The 17,267-nt window shown below is 39.1% G+C and overlaps 1 protein-coding gene across 12 annotated transcripts in view; it reads left to right on the forward strand.

Moving 5' to 3' along the window:
- The window catches only part of BABAM2 (BRISC and BRCA1 A complex member 2), a 493,307-nt gene that overhangs the window by 275,374 nt on the left and 200,666 nt on the right, over positions 1 to 17,267 (forward strand). For all 12 annotated transcript variants that reach the window (XR_011611569.1, XM_071076430.1, XM_071076435.1 and 9 more), the window contains one exon: positions 8,286 to 8,395. Coding sequence is in view for 11 of the 12 variants with exons in the window: in XM_071076430.1 (XP_070932531.1) it covers positions 8,286 to 8,395 (110 nt within the window). In the remaining variant the exon portion in view is untranslated. The remainder of the gene's footprint in view (positions 1 to 8,285; positions 8,396 to 17,267) is intronic.

Below are 17,267 nucleotides of genomic sequence, written 5' to 3' on the forward strand. Positions count from 1 at the left end.
TTGATATTACCACCTTAGAATGCCATGGTCCTCACTGATGTCCTCAGAGAAGCCATTCTCCTTCCTTAATTAACTGAGTCTGTATAAAGATGTCAGGTGAATGCATTTAATTTGGCACAGTGACTTCTATAGCCTTTAGTCTTTATACATTTGTTAATTTTAATCTCTTGCTCTGTACTTTCTAAAAGCAGACATTAAAACATATAAAGCATATACTTTTAACCTATTTTGAATATCCACTGTGTGCCTGGTGCAGACAAGATCGTTTATTCTTGGATAATAAGGGAAGAAGAAATGGTTCCTTAAGTTGCTCATGATCTTTGGGACATACTATTTAGAAACTAAATGTAGAAAAAATAAATGTATAGTAAATCTTTCCTGCATATGAGTTTCCAAGTTTTTTATACATTTCTTGGAGCACTGGTGCTGAGTCTCTTCTTTGTGCCCAATAGCATGCTAGAGAATATAGTATAAGGATTAAGAGTCTAGGGTCTGAGTCAGCATACATAGGTTCAAAACTCATCTTCATCATTTAATCTCTCTGAGCCTCAGTTTCTTCATCAGCAAGTGAACTCTGAGCCTCAGTTTCTTCATCTGCAAGTGAAAATAATAGTTTCTACCTTACACAGTTGTTACGAAGATTAGAGATAATGCATATACAGCTGGAAGCCAATGACTATTGAGTAAACATGGAATAAATGTTAGCTGATATTACTGGGCCTAGTAGGAAGAAGGAGATCTCTACCCTGCCCTCGAGAAATTCACAATCTATTTGGAATATAAAAAATGTATTGCTGAAACAGCATGAGAAATTCATGAAGCAACATGGGGAAAACTACCGAGGGAGGACATAGATCAGATTGTAATTGAAAGGAATCTCAATGGACCAAGTGAATTTACAATCAGAGTTAAACTGAAAGCCACACCAATTAAGAAAAGAAGGAGAGAAAGCTTTTTAAGAAGGGGAATGGCAAATGCAAAGATGTTAGTCAGGTTCTGCTAATGTATAAAGAGTAGCCCATTTTATCTGGACTAGATGAGGAGAATATTTTTACTCCCATTTTCATTGGGAGGAACCAAATCAGAAGTAACTCTACTAAATGCTGCCTTCATAAGGGATATCAAAATATCAAGATAATTTTTAACCAAGAACTCAGTATTTGATGGAGATAGGCTGTAACTAGGCTTTTGGAACCCCCAATCCAGTGCTGCAACATCCTTCTTCATGGAATAAAGCCCCAGGTTTAGCCACAGGGGACCCATTTATTGCTCTTCCTCATCTGTTTGGCTCAACTGTATTCCCTTACTTTTGGATTTGTTTTGCTTTCTGACTATACTGCTTTCCCTGGCACGTGTACATTTCCCCGTATATTTATGAAGAGGAAATAACCTAATTACTGAAATGACCAGTATCATTATGAGACAGAGACCTCTCAGCAGAGGGATCAAGGTCTTACATATATCACTTTCCTTCTTCTTAACTATCTCTTCTGCTTAGATTTTATTTCATTCCTGCCATATTCCTATCGTAACCCATTGTGATGTCTTTATGCCAGTAGAACCCAAATTCAAATTTTGACTGGGGCCGCATATGCTGATATATAATGTAGCAAGTCAAGAGCACTTTTTATCTTCAGTCTCTGTGAAGTAATGAAAGGCCACTGCTGATTCTCCATAAAGCCAACTTTGAACCCCCTTTTAAACTTTCATTTCCTCCTCATTCCTTATGTTCTTTCCCTGCTTTAATTTTTCTCTGTAACATTTGTAACATACTATATGTTTTATTTATTTTGTTAAATGCTTGAATGAATGGTAGTACCCTAGGAGAGTTTTATTCTCTCCCACTTGAAAAAACGTCATTTAAAATATCTAAATTTATATAATTTGATGAATATCAGAGCCTCTAAAATACTAACCTCACTGTGTATGTTTTAAAATAGGATTCTGTTTTGCAAATTGCATATAGTTTGTCAAAAACTGATAACTTGACCAGGTGCAGTGGCTCATGTCTGTAATCCCAGCACTTTCGGAGGCCGAGGCGGGTAGATCACGAGGTCAGGAGATCGAGACCATCCTGGCTAACACGGTGAAACCCCCGTCTCTAATAAAAATAGAAAAAAATTAGTTGGGCGTGGTGGTGGGCACCTGTAGTCCCAGCTACTCGGGAGGCTGGGGCAGGAGAATGGCATGAACCCGGGAGGTGGAGCTTGCAGTGAGCTGAGATCCCACCACTGCACTCCAGCCTGGGTGACAGAATAGGCGACAAAACTCATAACTTTTGTGTGATGAAGTAGTTACCTAGACCTAGTTTTTGGTTACTTGAGGAATTACACTTAATTCTGAGTCTAGTTTAATACCATTTTAAAATGGTGCTTACTTAGGTGGGTGTGGTAGTTCATGCCTGTAATTTCAGCTACTTGGGAGGCTGAGGCAGGAGGATCACTTGAGCCCAGGAGTTCAAGGCCAATAAACAGATAAACACAGAAGCACTTACTTGATTTTTGACATACTGTGTAATAGCTTCTGTATAGCCATTTATACCTCCTGAGTGGTTTTGCTAGTAACAGTTATAACTTTAGCCTTTTTGAATTGAGAAATACAATGACTTTTTTACTGTCCTGTTACGTGACCTGGGATTTGCAGTATTTCTGGTTCAGCTAATGTCTTTCAGCAATTAGTTAATTGGTAGTTTGTACCTATATTGACACTAATGTTCTCAACATATAGGGACTTGTTTAATGACTGCTATCGTTACTTGGGATAATTAGCATATCAAAGGAGTAGAGCATAATGATAAATTGTACTTGGTTTACTTTCATTTCCAAGGCTAATTGTTGTTGTTTTCTACACTCTTTTGATATTTGCAAAGAGCCCCAATTGAGAATAGTTATATAAATGAACCATTATGATCTGACCAGAAGTATTTTCTCTTATTAATGGGTGTATCCTTGGCGATACATAGTTCGGACTTGTGTTGGGTTTTTTTTGTTTTTGTTTTTTTTTAAATAAAATCTTTAGTAAGCATAGACTTAAGGAATTAAAGAAATAAATACTGAGAATCTTTCCTATTGAGAGCATTTTCCACTTAATTCCATCATTTATAACATCCGTCCTGGAACCCAAATATTCCTCTGTTTAGAAAAGCTAGTTCGGTGGTTTATTTCATTCATTTACTCATTCTTTTAGTTATCTCTGCATTAATTCTGTTTTTTTCCACCAGTTACTCTGTATGTACTATGTTCCAGACACTAGGGGTGCAAGATTGAACAGGAAAATCTCCCAGCCTGCCAGGAGCTCACCTATAGTGAATATTCATTATACGCCATAGGAACTTTTGGCTTTAATCAGGTGCTGAGCCAGACCCACTGTTACATCTCACCAGAGTATCATGGCCATTATTGCTTCACTGTATGTGTGTCAGTGCCTGGCAGACTTTTATAAAGGTGGGAGACAATATTCTTCTTTAGCTTTATCAAATTCGGTATCTTTCCTCCCATTTTAAGCCTTTTGCAGTTTCAAATGGTGCAGATAGAGAGCCCTGAAAATGTATACTTGTACGTTTTTAAATGTCCCCTACTTTGCTGTAACCACCCCCTGTTTTCCAAATGCTGCCATTAGTGGTTACAGTAATCATCCGTAATGTTAGCTTCTCAGAACCATGGTACAGGAGCTTCTTTTCTAATTTCCCAGATGGGAGGGAACACATGTACATGCTTGTTAGAGTTGCAGAAACTGGAAACAGCACTGTGTGGATTTGTATTTTTGGAATTCTATGGGCTTGTTTAAGCACTCAAATTCAAACTTAGATATCCATTAGGAATCAAATACCATTTCAGGGAAATCTCATGTGCCATACCAACAGGAATAAAACATATAAAACGAACTCCTGGAAATAACTAGTTTCATATTCAGACTCATGTTTTATGTACTTTTTTCAGGATGCCAGATGATAAATGCTGATTATATAAACCAGGGTCATTCTGTTTGTTTGGAAGATTGTCTCTAAGCATTTCCGCTCTTTATTGAAATAGTAGTGAAATTGAAAGTTTGAAAGTCAGAAAGGGAAATAATTATAAATTATCCGTAGGCATATGGAATAAAGCCCCCAATTAAAAAGGATTTTGGTGGCCCCTGGTTCTTTGCAGTGTGTTTTTTGCAAGGTTATGTGATTCGTGATCATAGCCTCTAGCCTTGACCTTACATAAGAAATCTTAGTTATTGGGGAAAGGTTTCTGAAAGTAAATGTTATTTCTCTTTTAATTGTCTTTTTTGACCAATCTGACTCACATAGGGCTACTTCTACACTTAGATCATAAAATGAATTCGTTCCTATGAATGTCTTCAAGCTCAGCTTTAGCCTTAGTTTTAGATGTTTGATGAGTTTTAAAGTCATATTATACAATTGAGTAGTTTCTGTTTGTTGCAGACCTTAAGTATTTTTTACAATTTTCTTTCTTTTTTTTTTCTTTTTGAGATGGAGTCTTGTTCTATCACACAGGCCGGAGTACAGTGGCACGATCTCGGCTCACTGCAAGCTCCGCCTCCCGGGTTCACGCCATTCTCCTGCCTCAGTCTCCCAAGTAGCTAGGACTACAGGCACACGCCACCATGCCTGGCTAATTTTTTGTATTTTTAGTAGAGACGGGGTTTCACCGTGTTAGCCAGGATGGTCTCGATCTCCTGACCTCGTGATCCACCTGCCTCGGCCTCCCAAAGTGCTGGGATTACAGGCGTGAGCCACCGTGCCTGGCCGTATTTTTTACAATTTTCATTCTCATTTTACAGAAAGGAAAGTTCAAAGTTGAATACTCTATCATCTATAAAAGAGCAAGAAGTGATCAGAAAGCTCAGACTTCTGACCTGGGCTCTCCTTTTTTTAGTCACTAGTTCTGGAGGACTTGGTGTATTAACAAGGCCAGGAGCAGGGAGCCAGCATTTAGTTTCTAGGCATCATTGGTGACAAAAAAATTTGTAAAGTAGGTTCCTGAAAAATCTCTAGATGTAGAGAATAAAAGTTAGGGATGAACATTCATTTGTTCACTGATTTATTCATTCAGCTAACATTGAGTGGTTTCCGTATGCCAGATACTGTGCTAAGATCCTGCTCTTACCCACTCATCCCCCTCCTCACCCAATTAGAAACAGAACAGGACAAAACAAAACTATACTTCTTATATCATGCCACCTAAAAATATATTCCAGAGGTATTGCAAATCTACAATGTAAAACTAAAATTATAACAATATAAGATTAAAAACTAGAGAAGTAGTTACAGAACCTCAGAGTTATTGACCAGATTTAACTCTGCAAAAATCTAAATTTTCTGTGATGGCAGAAGAGCCCTCAAATGAAGTAAAAACTCAAAAAGAGAAAATAGTTTTAGCACATGTGACAGAAAAAGGTTAAGAAATCCAATGAACAACAACAACAAAGACTAAGAACCTGAAAGCAAGATGGATAATGGATTTGACTAGGAAATTTACAAAAGAAATGTAGATGATCAATAAATAAGTAAAAAGTTGCTCAGCCTCATTCATTGAATCTAAGTGGAGATACCGTTTTCCAGATGTTAAAAAGAGTGGTAACAGCCAGTGTTATCCAGTGATTCAGGATGAGGGGAAGCAGGCTTATACAAACTCACAGGTCCAAATGTGAATTGTTGCAATTTTTTAAAAAATTTTAATTTGTATGTATTTATTTTTTTTTGAGACAGAGTCTCACTCAGCCAGGCTGGAGTGCAGTGGCACCATCTTGGCTCACTGCAGCTGCCTCCCAGGCTCAAGCAATTCTCCTGCCTCAGCCTCCCGAGTAGCTGGGATTACAGGCGTGCACCACCATACCTGGCTAATTTTTGTGTTTTTAGTAGAGACAGGGTTTACCATGTTGGCCAGGCTGGTCTCGAACTCCTGACCTCAGGTACTCCACCCACCTCGGCCTCCCAAAGTGCTGGGATTACAGGCATGAGCCACCGCGCCCAGCCTGTTGCAAAAGTTTTAGAAAATAATCTATCAAATTCTTTAGAAATGTAAAATGTTCATAATGTTTGACCCAACAAGCTCAGTTTTAGTTCTCTATTTAAAAATACAAGTCCCACTACTAACAGATGTGCACACACACATGTACACACACTGACACACACATACACACACAAAAGAATATTTATTGCAGCACTATCAAGTGGCCAAGAATTGTGAACAACCTGAAGTTTGTTGCTAAGGAAATGGTTTAATAAAAAATAAATCCATGCCATGAAATATTATGTGGCTATTTAAAAAGCAGTTGGTGGAGCGGTATGATTCCATTAGGGAAAACAAAACAGGAGGTTAAAGAGCTGTTTATATGCAAATGTGTCATGTATATGTTTTTATGAGCATAAAGAAAGTAGTTTGAAGCTACCTACACATTGGTTAATATTGGTTACTTTGAAAAATGGGGGGCAAGGGAGGAGTGGAAGAGCTTTTTCTTTATAAACTTCTGTGTGGTTTGACTTGGTAAGACAAGCCTAAATTTTGTAATCTAAAATTTTTTTAAATTTTGTGATCTAAAATTTTTTTGAAAAGAAAGAAAATGGAAAGGGAAGTGGCCAAAGAAATAGGAAAAGAACAGCAAGAAAAGAGAGTTTGGAGAGGCAAGTGGTTACCCATGTCAAATATTGTTTAGACATCAAGTAAGAAAAGGACAGAGAAGCATTTGGTGCATTTCGTGGTTACCCTTGGTGGGAACGGTCTTCATTGAACTTGTGGGTCAGTAGTAGGCTATTGTTGTGGGCTAAGGGATAAGTGGAAGGGAAGGGAATAGAGAGTGGGTAGATAACTCTTCCAAGCAGTCTGTGAAGGGGAGGAGAGAGAGGAGAGAGAATCCAAGGAACTCTGTAGAGTTCAGCAAGATTCTTTCCTTTCCTTTAAAAATGTTTCTTTTTTAGGATGGGAGAGACTTGTGGTTCTTGTCCCTGTGTATACATGTCACACTCATCCATCTTATAGGCACAAGAGAATGCAGAGCAAGGAGACTGAAGGTTCTGGAGTTGAGCAGGATGAGTGATGGCCAACTTCCCAGGATGAAAGAAAAGAAAGGGTGGCCTGACGGACAAAAGACATTGTATCTGAGGTTGAAGATACAATGGCAAGCTCATGAGTAGTGAGTCTTAAAGTCTAGGTGTGACCCCTCCCTCTCTTGCTGCTGGTGTGGCTGCTGAAACCTCCTGAGGACCTATGAACTGATCCAGAAATATAGGTCCATTCTTACCAGTCTCTATGAGTGGAAGATGTTAAGTGTTTAACACATATTAAGTGTTTAGTAATTGTTTAAAATTTATATATTTGACTTGGAGCCACTACCAACCAAAAATAAATTAAGAGTTATTAAAATTTGGTATTCACAAATTAAAATCAGTGTGTGCTACGAGACTTATTTTAATTCAGTATTTTATTCAGAAGCCTGGCAGACACCTGGTGCTTGGCAATAATCATAAAGCACGTGCACATAGTTGTAAATTCCACAATTTTGATTCAGGACACTTCATCAGTGTATCATCAGCATTGGCCTGAGTTGTTTATAATATTCAGTGCCTGCTATTCTTGCTTTTTAATTATAAATTACAGTAAGTTTAGTTTTATCATTATCAGTTTAGCTTATTGTGTGTTATTTGGTTAACCTCACGATGTTCATTGGTACATACTTGGATCAACAATGTTTTGTCTTATAGTGTTCTTATAACTAGACTTTTAAATATGTATGTCTTGTGGTTGGCATGTGAATCATCCATTATTATTTTGCCAAAGTAGATGTGTACCTAACCCCCTTGTCATTTGCTTGTATGGTGACACTCTTCATGGTGATATGTTTCCTGGGAATTTTTGCTATTTAAATAACTTACAACATACTGTCAAGGTAGGTATAAGAAAATTACTGGATTTTTAATTTTTTTTGATGTTTTAGGATATAAATTATGTTTATAGTAATATGTTTACTGCAACTTAATTATATTTTTGCTGAATTCTTTGTTACCACCGGGTTCACTACCTGCCCCTTACCCCCGAATGTGGGAACAAGTGAGATAGGTGGAGGTCTTTCGCTTTGCTGTGGTGGGCTTTGCTCAGAAAGTTTAAAATCCATCCCTCTAGAGGAGTGGGTAGGTGTGTGGAAAGGATGTGCTAAGCAGCTAAGCTAAAGTGGAATAAGGGTAACTCACAGTCATGACTTCAATGCCAGTGGACTGTGAGCTTGTCACTAATAAGATGTTAGGAGAACAGGTGCTGATGTTGTGTTTTTACTTCTTGTTTAAGGATGTAAATGAAGACCCTGGAGAAGATGTGGCCCTCCTCTCTGTTAGTTTTGAGGACACTGAAGCCACCCAGGTGTACCCCAAGCTGTACTTGTCACCTCGAATTGAGCAGTAAGTGTCATTAACATTAGGTAGCCCGGTGCTACTTCTTGCTAACCAATATGTCTCATTCTTTCTTTTGCCACTCTTGAACTCTTACATTTATTTCTCTTCATTGACTTTTGTTTCCTTAAAAAATTCATCATATTAAGAGTTTCAATTGCAGAGTAAATGCAGTTAGTACTTGCTGCTACACCCTTTTGACAAGTGTTATTGTGCATTTGGTAACATGAATACTGTACCTTTGTAGAGAGAAAAGAATAGGCAGACTGAGTCCAAAATTGGGACTCCTTCCAGATGTTCCCTGGAGTTCGAATAGTTGTAGCCCACAGTGGGCTGCTAAACATCTTTAAAATATTTAGCAAAAACTGACTCAGAAGTTAGTAAAGCTCGTATTAAAAATAGATAGCTTAAAAAGATAATATGTTTTATTTTGCTGCATCGAAGTAACTGTGTATAATTTTACACAACATTCAGGCTACATGGCAGAAGTAGTTTGATATCGCATTTGTGTTCTAACCAAGTAACATTATTCATCAGTAATGAATTTTGTAAGGCCTGGATTCATAGTGTGCGTATTGTGGGTGAAATGCTTTAGTAGCTTATTCTACTTCAAAGGAAGCTGCGGTTCATTGAAAATGGATTATAAGCAGATTTGGTTGGGAACTTCTGACAGGACAGATTTTTCATCAGCAGAGAGAGTTTTTACAGACTCTGATTGAAATGTATTATTAAACTTCTCTGTGAGTCATTTAGTCACAGTTGACTGATTTCTGTCTGTGAGTAGATGTGGTCACTATCTAGCATTCTTAGTAAAAATACTGAGCCATTTTTACACCTTCCCACCTTAGTTGCTCTAATTTATAAATCATGGACACATCATCTTAAAAACCAATATGACACAGCTGTTTATACTCAAATATGGGAGCTTATGAACATCAATAATCTATAGGCATTCTCTTTTTAAAAAATATATCTGACACAGCACCTAGAACAGGATTTTACAGTAGCAGGCACTCAATGAATGTTTAATTTTTGTTTTGAGACAGCGTCTCACTCTGTACCCAGGCTGGAGTGTATTGGCATGCTTATGACCAGCCTCAACCTCCTGGGCTCAAGTGATCCTCCTGCCTCAGCCTCCCAAGTGGCTAAGACTCCAGGCGCCACCATGCATGCCTAATTTTTTTATTTTTATTTTTGTAGAGACCAGGTCTCGCTATATTGCCCAGGCTAGTCTCAAACTCCTGGGTTCAAGTGATTCTCCTGCCTCGGCCTCCCAAAGAATGGTTTTTTTGTTTTGTTTTGTTTGTTTGTTTGTTTTGAGACAGAGTCTCACTCTGTCATCCAGGCTGGAGTGCAGTGGTGCAGTCTCAGCTCACTGCAACCTCCACCTTCTGGATTCAAGTGATTCTCGGATTTCAGCCTCCCGAGTAGCTGGGACTACAGGCACAAGCCACCACGTCCAGCTAATTTTTTGTATTTTCAGTAGAGACAGAGTTTCACCATGTTGGCCAAGCTGGTCTTGAACTCCTGACCTCAGGTGATCCGCCCGCTTCGTCACCCCAAAGTGCTAGGATTACAGGCATGAGCCACAGTGCCTTGCCCCAAAGAGTCTTTTATTATTTTTTTAATTGAAAATACTGACCCATATTAGTAAGCAATCAGTGGATACCAGAGGCAGTAGAATGATGTGGCATAAGGCACGGGCTGTGAGTCAAGCAGATCTGGTTTAAACCTGGTTCCTGCCGCTCACCAGCTGGCACAAAATATAACTTCTCTGAGCTTGTTTCCTCAGTCATAAAATAGACATAATAATACCTATTTCGTAGTGTTGTTTTCAGGATTATATTAATACTGTTTATAAAGCATTAATCACAGGGCCTGGCACTATAGCAAACACTCAGCAAGTAATAGCCATGAATGTTATTATTATTGATATAGTTCATAGGAGAAGAACGAGTGAGTGTTTAGCAGGGATAAGCTGGGGCAGAAAAAGAGAGGATGGGTAAATAAGGGAGCAAGTACCAGTTCTAGCGTAGCCACTCATTGTGTAACTAATGAGTTAAATTACAAAGGTGCTTTGGTGATGAGAAAAGAGTTAATGAAACAATTGCAAGATGTGGGCAATATGAATATATTAGTTAAGTTGCAGGCAATAGTTTGCCAGCTCAGAAAAACATTTGTTCCAGCAGCTAGGTTGTTTTTCTTGGAAGTTACTACACCTAATTTGCAAATAAACTTGCTAATAAAGTATTCTCACTCTAAAAATCTAAAATGTGTGGGAAATGATTAGGGAAAGATATATTTTAAAAGTCATTTTTCCTGTCTCCAAAGTCCAGCTTTCTCATGTCCTTCCTCCTTTTTTTTTTCCTTCTTCTTTTTTATGTTAAGAATTCTCCACAGCATACCCTTTTAGATCATTTTTCGGTTACTTCCCCTCATATACTGTGTCCTTCAGCCAGACCTGAGCACTTGAAGTTTTCTTACGTTGCCAGCAGTCTCTTGCCTCTGTACCTTTGCTAAAGCTGCTCCTTCCATGTCCAAGGCCCTTCTCTAACCCCCTCTTCCTGTTGAAATACTATACCCTTTCTAAGGCCTTATTCAAATGCCATCTCTACCAGCCATTTCCCCTGAGGACAATTAGTCTAGCCTTCCCCAGAGCTCTTTGTAACACTGAATTTATATTAATCTTATAATCTATATTTATATTATAATCTGCCCATCATAGCTTTAATTGGTGATACAGATTATTTAAAATCTTTTGCTGAATTGCAAGCTACAGGACAAGTCTTTTCTTTAATGCCTTGCATAAATGCAATACACAGTTATCAGTTGCCTAATTGGCAGTCTTCTAGGTGAATAAGTAGTTCTCACCAAAATATTGGAAAATGCCTCACTGAAAGGTCTTGTACTTTTTTCCTGCTTGATACAAATTCACTTGGTAGAACTACGTTTATAATACCAAAACAAACTACCAAACATTCTTATATCTTTTTTTTTTTTTTTTTTTTTTTGAGACGGAGTCTCGCTCTGTCGCCCAGGCTGGAGTGCAGTGGCGCGATCTCAGCTCACTGCAAGCTCCACCTCCCAGGTTCACGCCATTCTCCTGCCTCAGCCTCCCGAGTAGCTGGGACTACAGGCACCTGCCACCATGCCCGGCTAATTTTTTGTATTTTTAGTAGAGACGGAGTTTCACCATGTTAGCCAGGATGGTCTCGTGATCCGCCCACCTTGGCCTCCCAAAGTGCTGGGATTATAGGCGTGAGCCACCGCGCCCGGCCACATTCTTATATCTTTAAGTAGAAGTTTTCAAAACGAGGTTTTAGAGAAAGATTAACATAAAAGAAATAAACTTGGGGTATGACTTCTATAAGGGCTTAGATATTTGCTAAAGTTGTTAATACTTTTGATTAATTCTTCCAGAGTTCAGAGCATAGAACAGACATAATGCCATTTCAAGAGGGCCATAGTCATGGGATAGGTTTTGAGAACTGACTGTGCTAAGCTCTCATTTGTGTTCTGTGTTTTATACTATCTTGTCAACTCTTAGCTATCCAAGCATTGATTATAGACTCAGACTTGGAAAGTTCTTTCAAGAGTCATAGGAAAAGCATCCCATGTGGACCTGCCCAAAGCCGATGTCAAACTCTTGCCCCAGCTGAGGCTTGTACTTCTTTTGGCTTCTGCTATGGCTCTTTCTAGGAAGTCCCAAGCCCCATGCAGTACATTCGACAGGGAGAGGCTCAGGGGAGACCAATAGTCCCATCCACACTGGGTAAAAATTACCAAGAGAAGGCTTGCATTCCCACCATCTCCTCCATGGGCATAGAGAAATATCGTGGACCTGGGGGGAACCCCATTCCAGTCTGACTGTTCCTCTGTCCCAGCTTGTCCATGCAGTAGGCAAAGATATTATACTCACGTTAACTACTCCCAGCAATTGGAAAAGAAAAAGACTACTTTTGGGTCTTGTCATCATATGTAGGAAAAAATATTGATTTGTTGTACCCTAAAAAGACTACAAATTAGACAAACCTGACAAAAGGGAACATCTGTTAGATTCGTTGGTAGAAGACTCCGAAATGTATTCTAATTTGATGAAGCTCTGAAATGTGATCCCACTTCTGAATCTGTTTGCCCAGGGTCCTGGAATAGTTGTTTGGCGTCTCTGGCAGCCCTGCCGCACATGGCTGCATGCCCTTAACGATGCTTAGATGCATATTGTTTACCGGTCTCCCACTGTGCATTTCTATGGCTTGCAGAGTAAATGCTTCTGAGAAGAACTTTGTGTTCTTGCACAAGGGACATTTATGAAATAAACATACTTCTGGCTCTATACATTTGTTTTCCAAGGAACCAAAACCAATCAGTTGAATTAGACATGAGTAAGTTCTGTTAATTTAAAAAAGAAAAAAGTCAGTGGTGAGCTATGTTAAAAAAAAAAAAAAAAAAAAAGCTAGTAGTCAGTGATGCAAATTAGATTTTAGTTGAATATTAGAAAAGGGGAAAAAACAGTTTCTCAACCAGTTGCTTTTTTTTCCCCTGGCAGAAAAACTGTGAGTTTTAAGGTTACATCATCAGAGCTGGCGCGAAACACGTTCTACCTTTCCCTCTTCCCCAGACTGTTGGCAGTTGTAGTAGTGAAACCAAAGGTGAAATGGGCATAAGAATCTGCATAGCACTCTTCCCCAAAAGGTATGGGCCCTTTTCTTGGCTTGAGCCACTTTGTGGGAGTGGTTTAAAGACAACCAGCTTCCTCATTCCCTGTGCTGTTCCCACTCGGTGCACGAAAAGAGCGCTCCAGCCCTGAGGCAGACCAGGTGGCATCTTTCACAAGTACAGAATTTGTTTTTAGAACTTTTTGTTAAGTTACATCTGCCTTGGAAATGAGTACTCAAAACTTCCCAGCCCACAAACGCTCACTGTTATTGAGGCCGGTGTACCTGCAATATGCATGTTTGTTCTTTCAGGCAACAGAAACCCAATGAGAATCGGCCACGTGTGAGGCCCTTTGCTAGGTGCTTCAGAGGCTGTCAGCATACATGAAATGTGGCTCATCCTGTTAATTTCCTTATAGTAATGGGATAAGAACAAATACGGCAAGGTGCGACTTGTGGTTTAATAGAAAAGGCATATTAATACATGGCATCAGAAGCCCCCTGTTCCTTCACTTACTGGCTGGCAATCTTGGCTTAAGTTAACGTTTTTGAGCTTCATTTCATCTTCTGTGAAGAGGAATAAATCTAAGTTTCCGTTTCATCTACTCCAAGTCGGGAGGTAGATGAGAAAGACCCTGCTGCTGTGCTTGGCCCATGGTTGATGCTTAGTTAGTGCTCCTTGAGAAAATACTTATTAAGTCCTATAAGAGGTCAAGAGAGTGGGAGATCACATTTCCATTTGACTTGGTGGAGAAGGAGCTTTGGAAGATTATGGAAAGCCTGGCTTTTCTAGAGATTAAATATTCAGTACTGTAACAATAACAGATATGTATTTGTTTAGTACTTTAAAATATTCAAACTGCTTTTCACTTTACCATTCCATCTGATCCTCATGATAGTATGCCTATCATATGTTTTATAATATAGCTTTTTTCTTCTGTAAGTTGGAGTTTTTAGATCCTTCCTTGTCTCCTTCACTGCTTCTACTTCCTTTTTTCAACCCATTAAATTATGCTAAATTGTGCTTCCTGTGATAACATCTCTAGATACTTTCGTGGCATTGCCTGTTTGTGGATGACACCCAGATCCCCATTTCTAATCTCAGCTTTTCTCCCTGCTTACAGATCTGTTTCTCTAACCACTAGATAGACATGTCTATCTGTATGTTCAGTTGACACCTCAAATTCAAAGGGCCTGAAACTAAACTCATCATTCCCCCAATAAGGTAATGTTTCTTCTTTACAGCCTATTTTTATTCATGACACTCATGTCTTCTTGGTGCCCAGGTGGTACATCTTAAAGGCATTGAACATACCTCATGCCCGTTAGCCAGCCAGTTGTTTTGGACTACAAACCACTCTCCACAATGCCTCTGAGTATTATTATTCCTACTGTCATTACCTAGTTCAGTCTTTCAGTTGCCATGGGTCCTGAGGGACTCTTCTAGTTTCTTCCAATTTCAGTTTATCCGTGCAGAACTGTCACTGTCCTTCTGAAATAAATTCTAGTCCTGTAACGTCCTTGCTGAGAAGCTTCAGTGCCTCTCTGTTGCCAAGCGAAGTAAATGCACAACTCTCCATCTGGCATTCAGAGTCTGCGATACAGTCCTGCTCGCTTTTCCACTCTAGGCTGGACTCTACGTGTATCCTATTGTCCAGCCAAACTGAGAATTTTGTGATTTCCTGAACACACCTTGTGTTTTTTTCACTTCCATACCTTGCTCAGGCTACTCCTTAGACCAGAACATTGAATTTATTTACCTCCCCTGCAGGGTCTGTTAAAGTCCTGCTCGTGTTCTTAGATCTTCTCAGTCACGGCCTCCTCCATGGAACTTTTCCTGACCACCACTGCCTGCCTCCACAATGGCACCACACTTTTTCCCTCTGTGTTTGTGCCTCCTTTGTCGTATTGCCTCCCTGGCCTCTAAACTCTTTAAGGCCTGGGTCTCTTTTCCATCAATTGAGGGCTGATGAGCCACAGCCCATCTCTGGCCAAGCTGGCCCTAGCCAGGCCCCTGCCCAAGTGCAACCACAGTCTCCATTGACAGGTCTGGCTGGAGAGGCAGAACGCTGTGACACTATGTGCATGTTAAGACCGTGGGTTTTCACAGTCATTTCTTGTTGTTGTACCTTGTGGCTAGCCAGGAGGATAGCTTCCTTTATGGTCACTTGTTCATGTTTCTGAGAGGTGGAACCCTATTTCATAAGAGTGGTTTATCAGCTGAATCCTGGAGGTGGAATATGACTTTGATCTCCTGTGACCTGTGTGACCTCATATAGCCCTGTTGGCGTCTCCAGCCTCCCCTCCCCTGCCTTTACCCCACAGCGTGCCTGGCAGCACACATGTTCTTTTGGAATATTTGGATAGCCTGGGATCTACAAGGGCTGGGATAAAGGGAAACTTGGCGAACTGAAAATTAAAATAATACTACTTAAAATTATGGCTGAGTAAGGATATTAAATTCAGACAAATTGGATCAAATACATTTTTTAAAAGCAGTAAGCAAGTTCAATATATTGGTATATGTGATTTTATTTACCACCAAATTTGATATCTCAACAGAATGGAAAATTTTCATTTTAGATGCTTAAAAGATTTTTAGAGCAATTAGAAAACTTGTATAACTAACAGATACAGATTTTAAAGAAAAAAATTCTTGCCTTAAAAAAAAATCTGTATCAGTCATCTCAAAAAAGAGACCTTCCAGATCTCATGTGTTAGGATTTAAGTAATAGAACGTAATAGTAAACATGGTTTAATTTAACCTTACTCATGTTTTCTTGAGTCAGTGAGATAATCCTATAATAAATATTGTGCTCCTGGAGAGTTTTTTTCTTTACTCCTTTGATAAATAGACGGTCCTGAGTATGCTAAGGCAGCCAGCTCTCAGGAGAAGATATGTATTTGATTTTGGTAGAGAGAGCTGTCTTATCCTCTAGGGACTTGAGATGTTCGTTTTACTAGTCTGGGAGGAGGGCCAAAAGGGTTCTTCGTGACTTAGAGTGGAATTCTGAAAAGTAAGTTCAGCAAGTTTTCATTAGTGAGTTTGGCCTTTTGTCTTGCCTGTGCCTCCCAAAAGATCAAGAGCTCAGCCTTTGCTTTGAAATATTACAAAAAAGAACCAGAACAGAATTTAGTTGGGGGAGAAAATCAATCAGCCCCAAAATATCATATTTTTGGAAACATTCTGGTGTAGAACTCCCACCTCCCTAGCCACTTAAGTTAGTGATATCTCAGTGTTTTTATCTAGCTTCCTTTTTAGGCAGAAAATACACATTTAGAAAGACGATGTATATAAATCTGTGATAACTCAAATCTCACTGGTACATGTTTCTTAAACTTGTTTGACCCTTAAGTTCTGTCTTAAATTTATTTTGAGTCTTGGGGAAGTTCTGTGCCTTATTTCTCTTAAATGCTATACTCCTCTCTACAGCACAATAATTAGTCTAAAGCTATAAGATATACTATATCTTAATTTAAAAAATCAGGCCTAGCACCTTTCTGCAAAACATCTCAAGGGTTTCGTGCAGAATTTTTTTCTGCCGTGAAGATGAGAAATTCATGATTTCCAGTTTAACACTATCTCTTAACAGCAAAGCTCTTCACACCGATCATTACTGTTTTATGCAGTTGCTGTTCATTTGTATTTATTCACAAGTAGGAAAACATTCCTCAGTGGAAGGTCTGAGATGCAAAGTGCTAGTTAACAAAAACGTTGAGCAAAGAAATCAGAAAGTAGAAGGGAAAATGCCCCCAGGATGTCCCAGAACTGATGGAAGATATCAACCCTCAGATTGAGAAAGTCCAGTGAATCTCAAACAGGCCAAATAAAAAGAAATTGACACCTAGACGTATCATAAGGAAACTGTACAACACCAGAGATTAAAAATAACCAAAGTTGACACAGTATGTTTAAAGGAATAGCAGATTGACACAGACCTCTTTGAAGATCTAATGAGAGCCATAGACTTCACCCCAGAAAAATAGATATGCATAAAAAGTTTAAATATAGTTTGGAGAGTAACACACCTTCCCCTGTAGCCAATTCCTAAACCTCGTTTAACAATCTATATTCTACAGTTCAGTTCTGCATTTTTAATGTCTTCCATCTTGTCTCATACTAGAATAGTCACTATATCTTCATATCTAATATTTAAAGTGTGAATTATCATCTAACATTTCCTGTCTTCCCATCCCCCAAATCTACACTTCTCCCATATTCTTTA

Source organism: Macaca nemestrina, chromosome 13 (genome assembly GCF_043159975.1).
Source record: "Macaca nemestrina isolate mMacNem1 chromosome 13, mMacNem.hap1, whole genome shotgun sequence".
In the NCBI taxonomy this organism is placed as follows: Eukaryota; Metazoa; Chordata; class Mammalia; order Primates; family Cercopithecidae; genus Macaca; species Macaca nemestrina.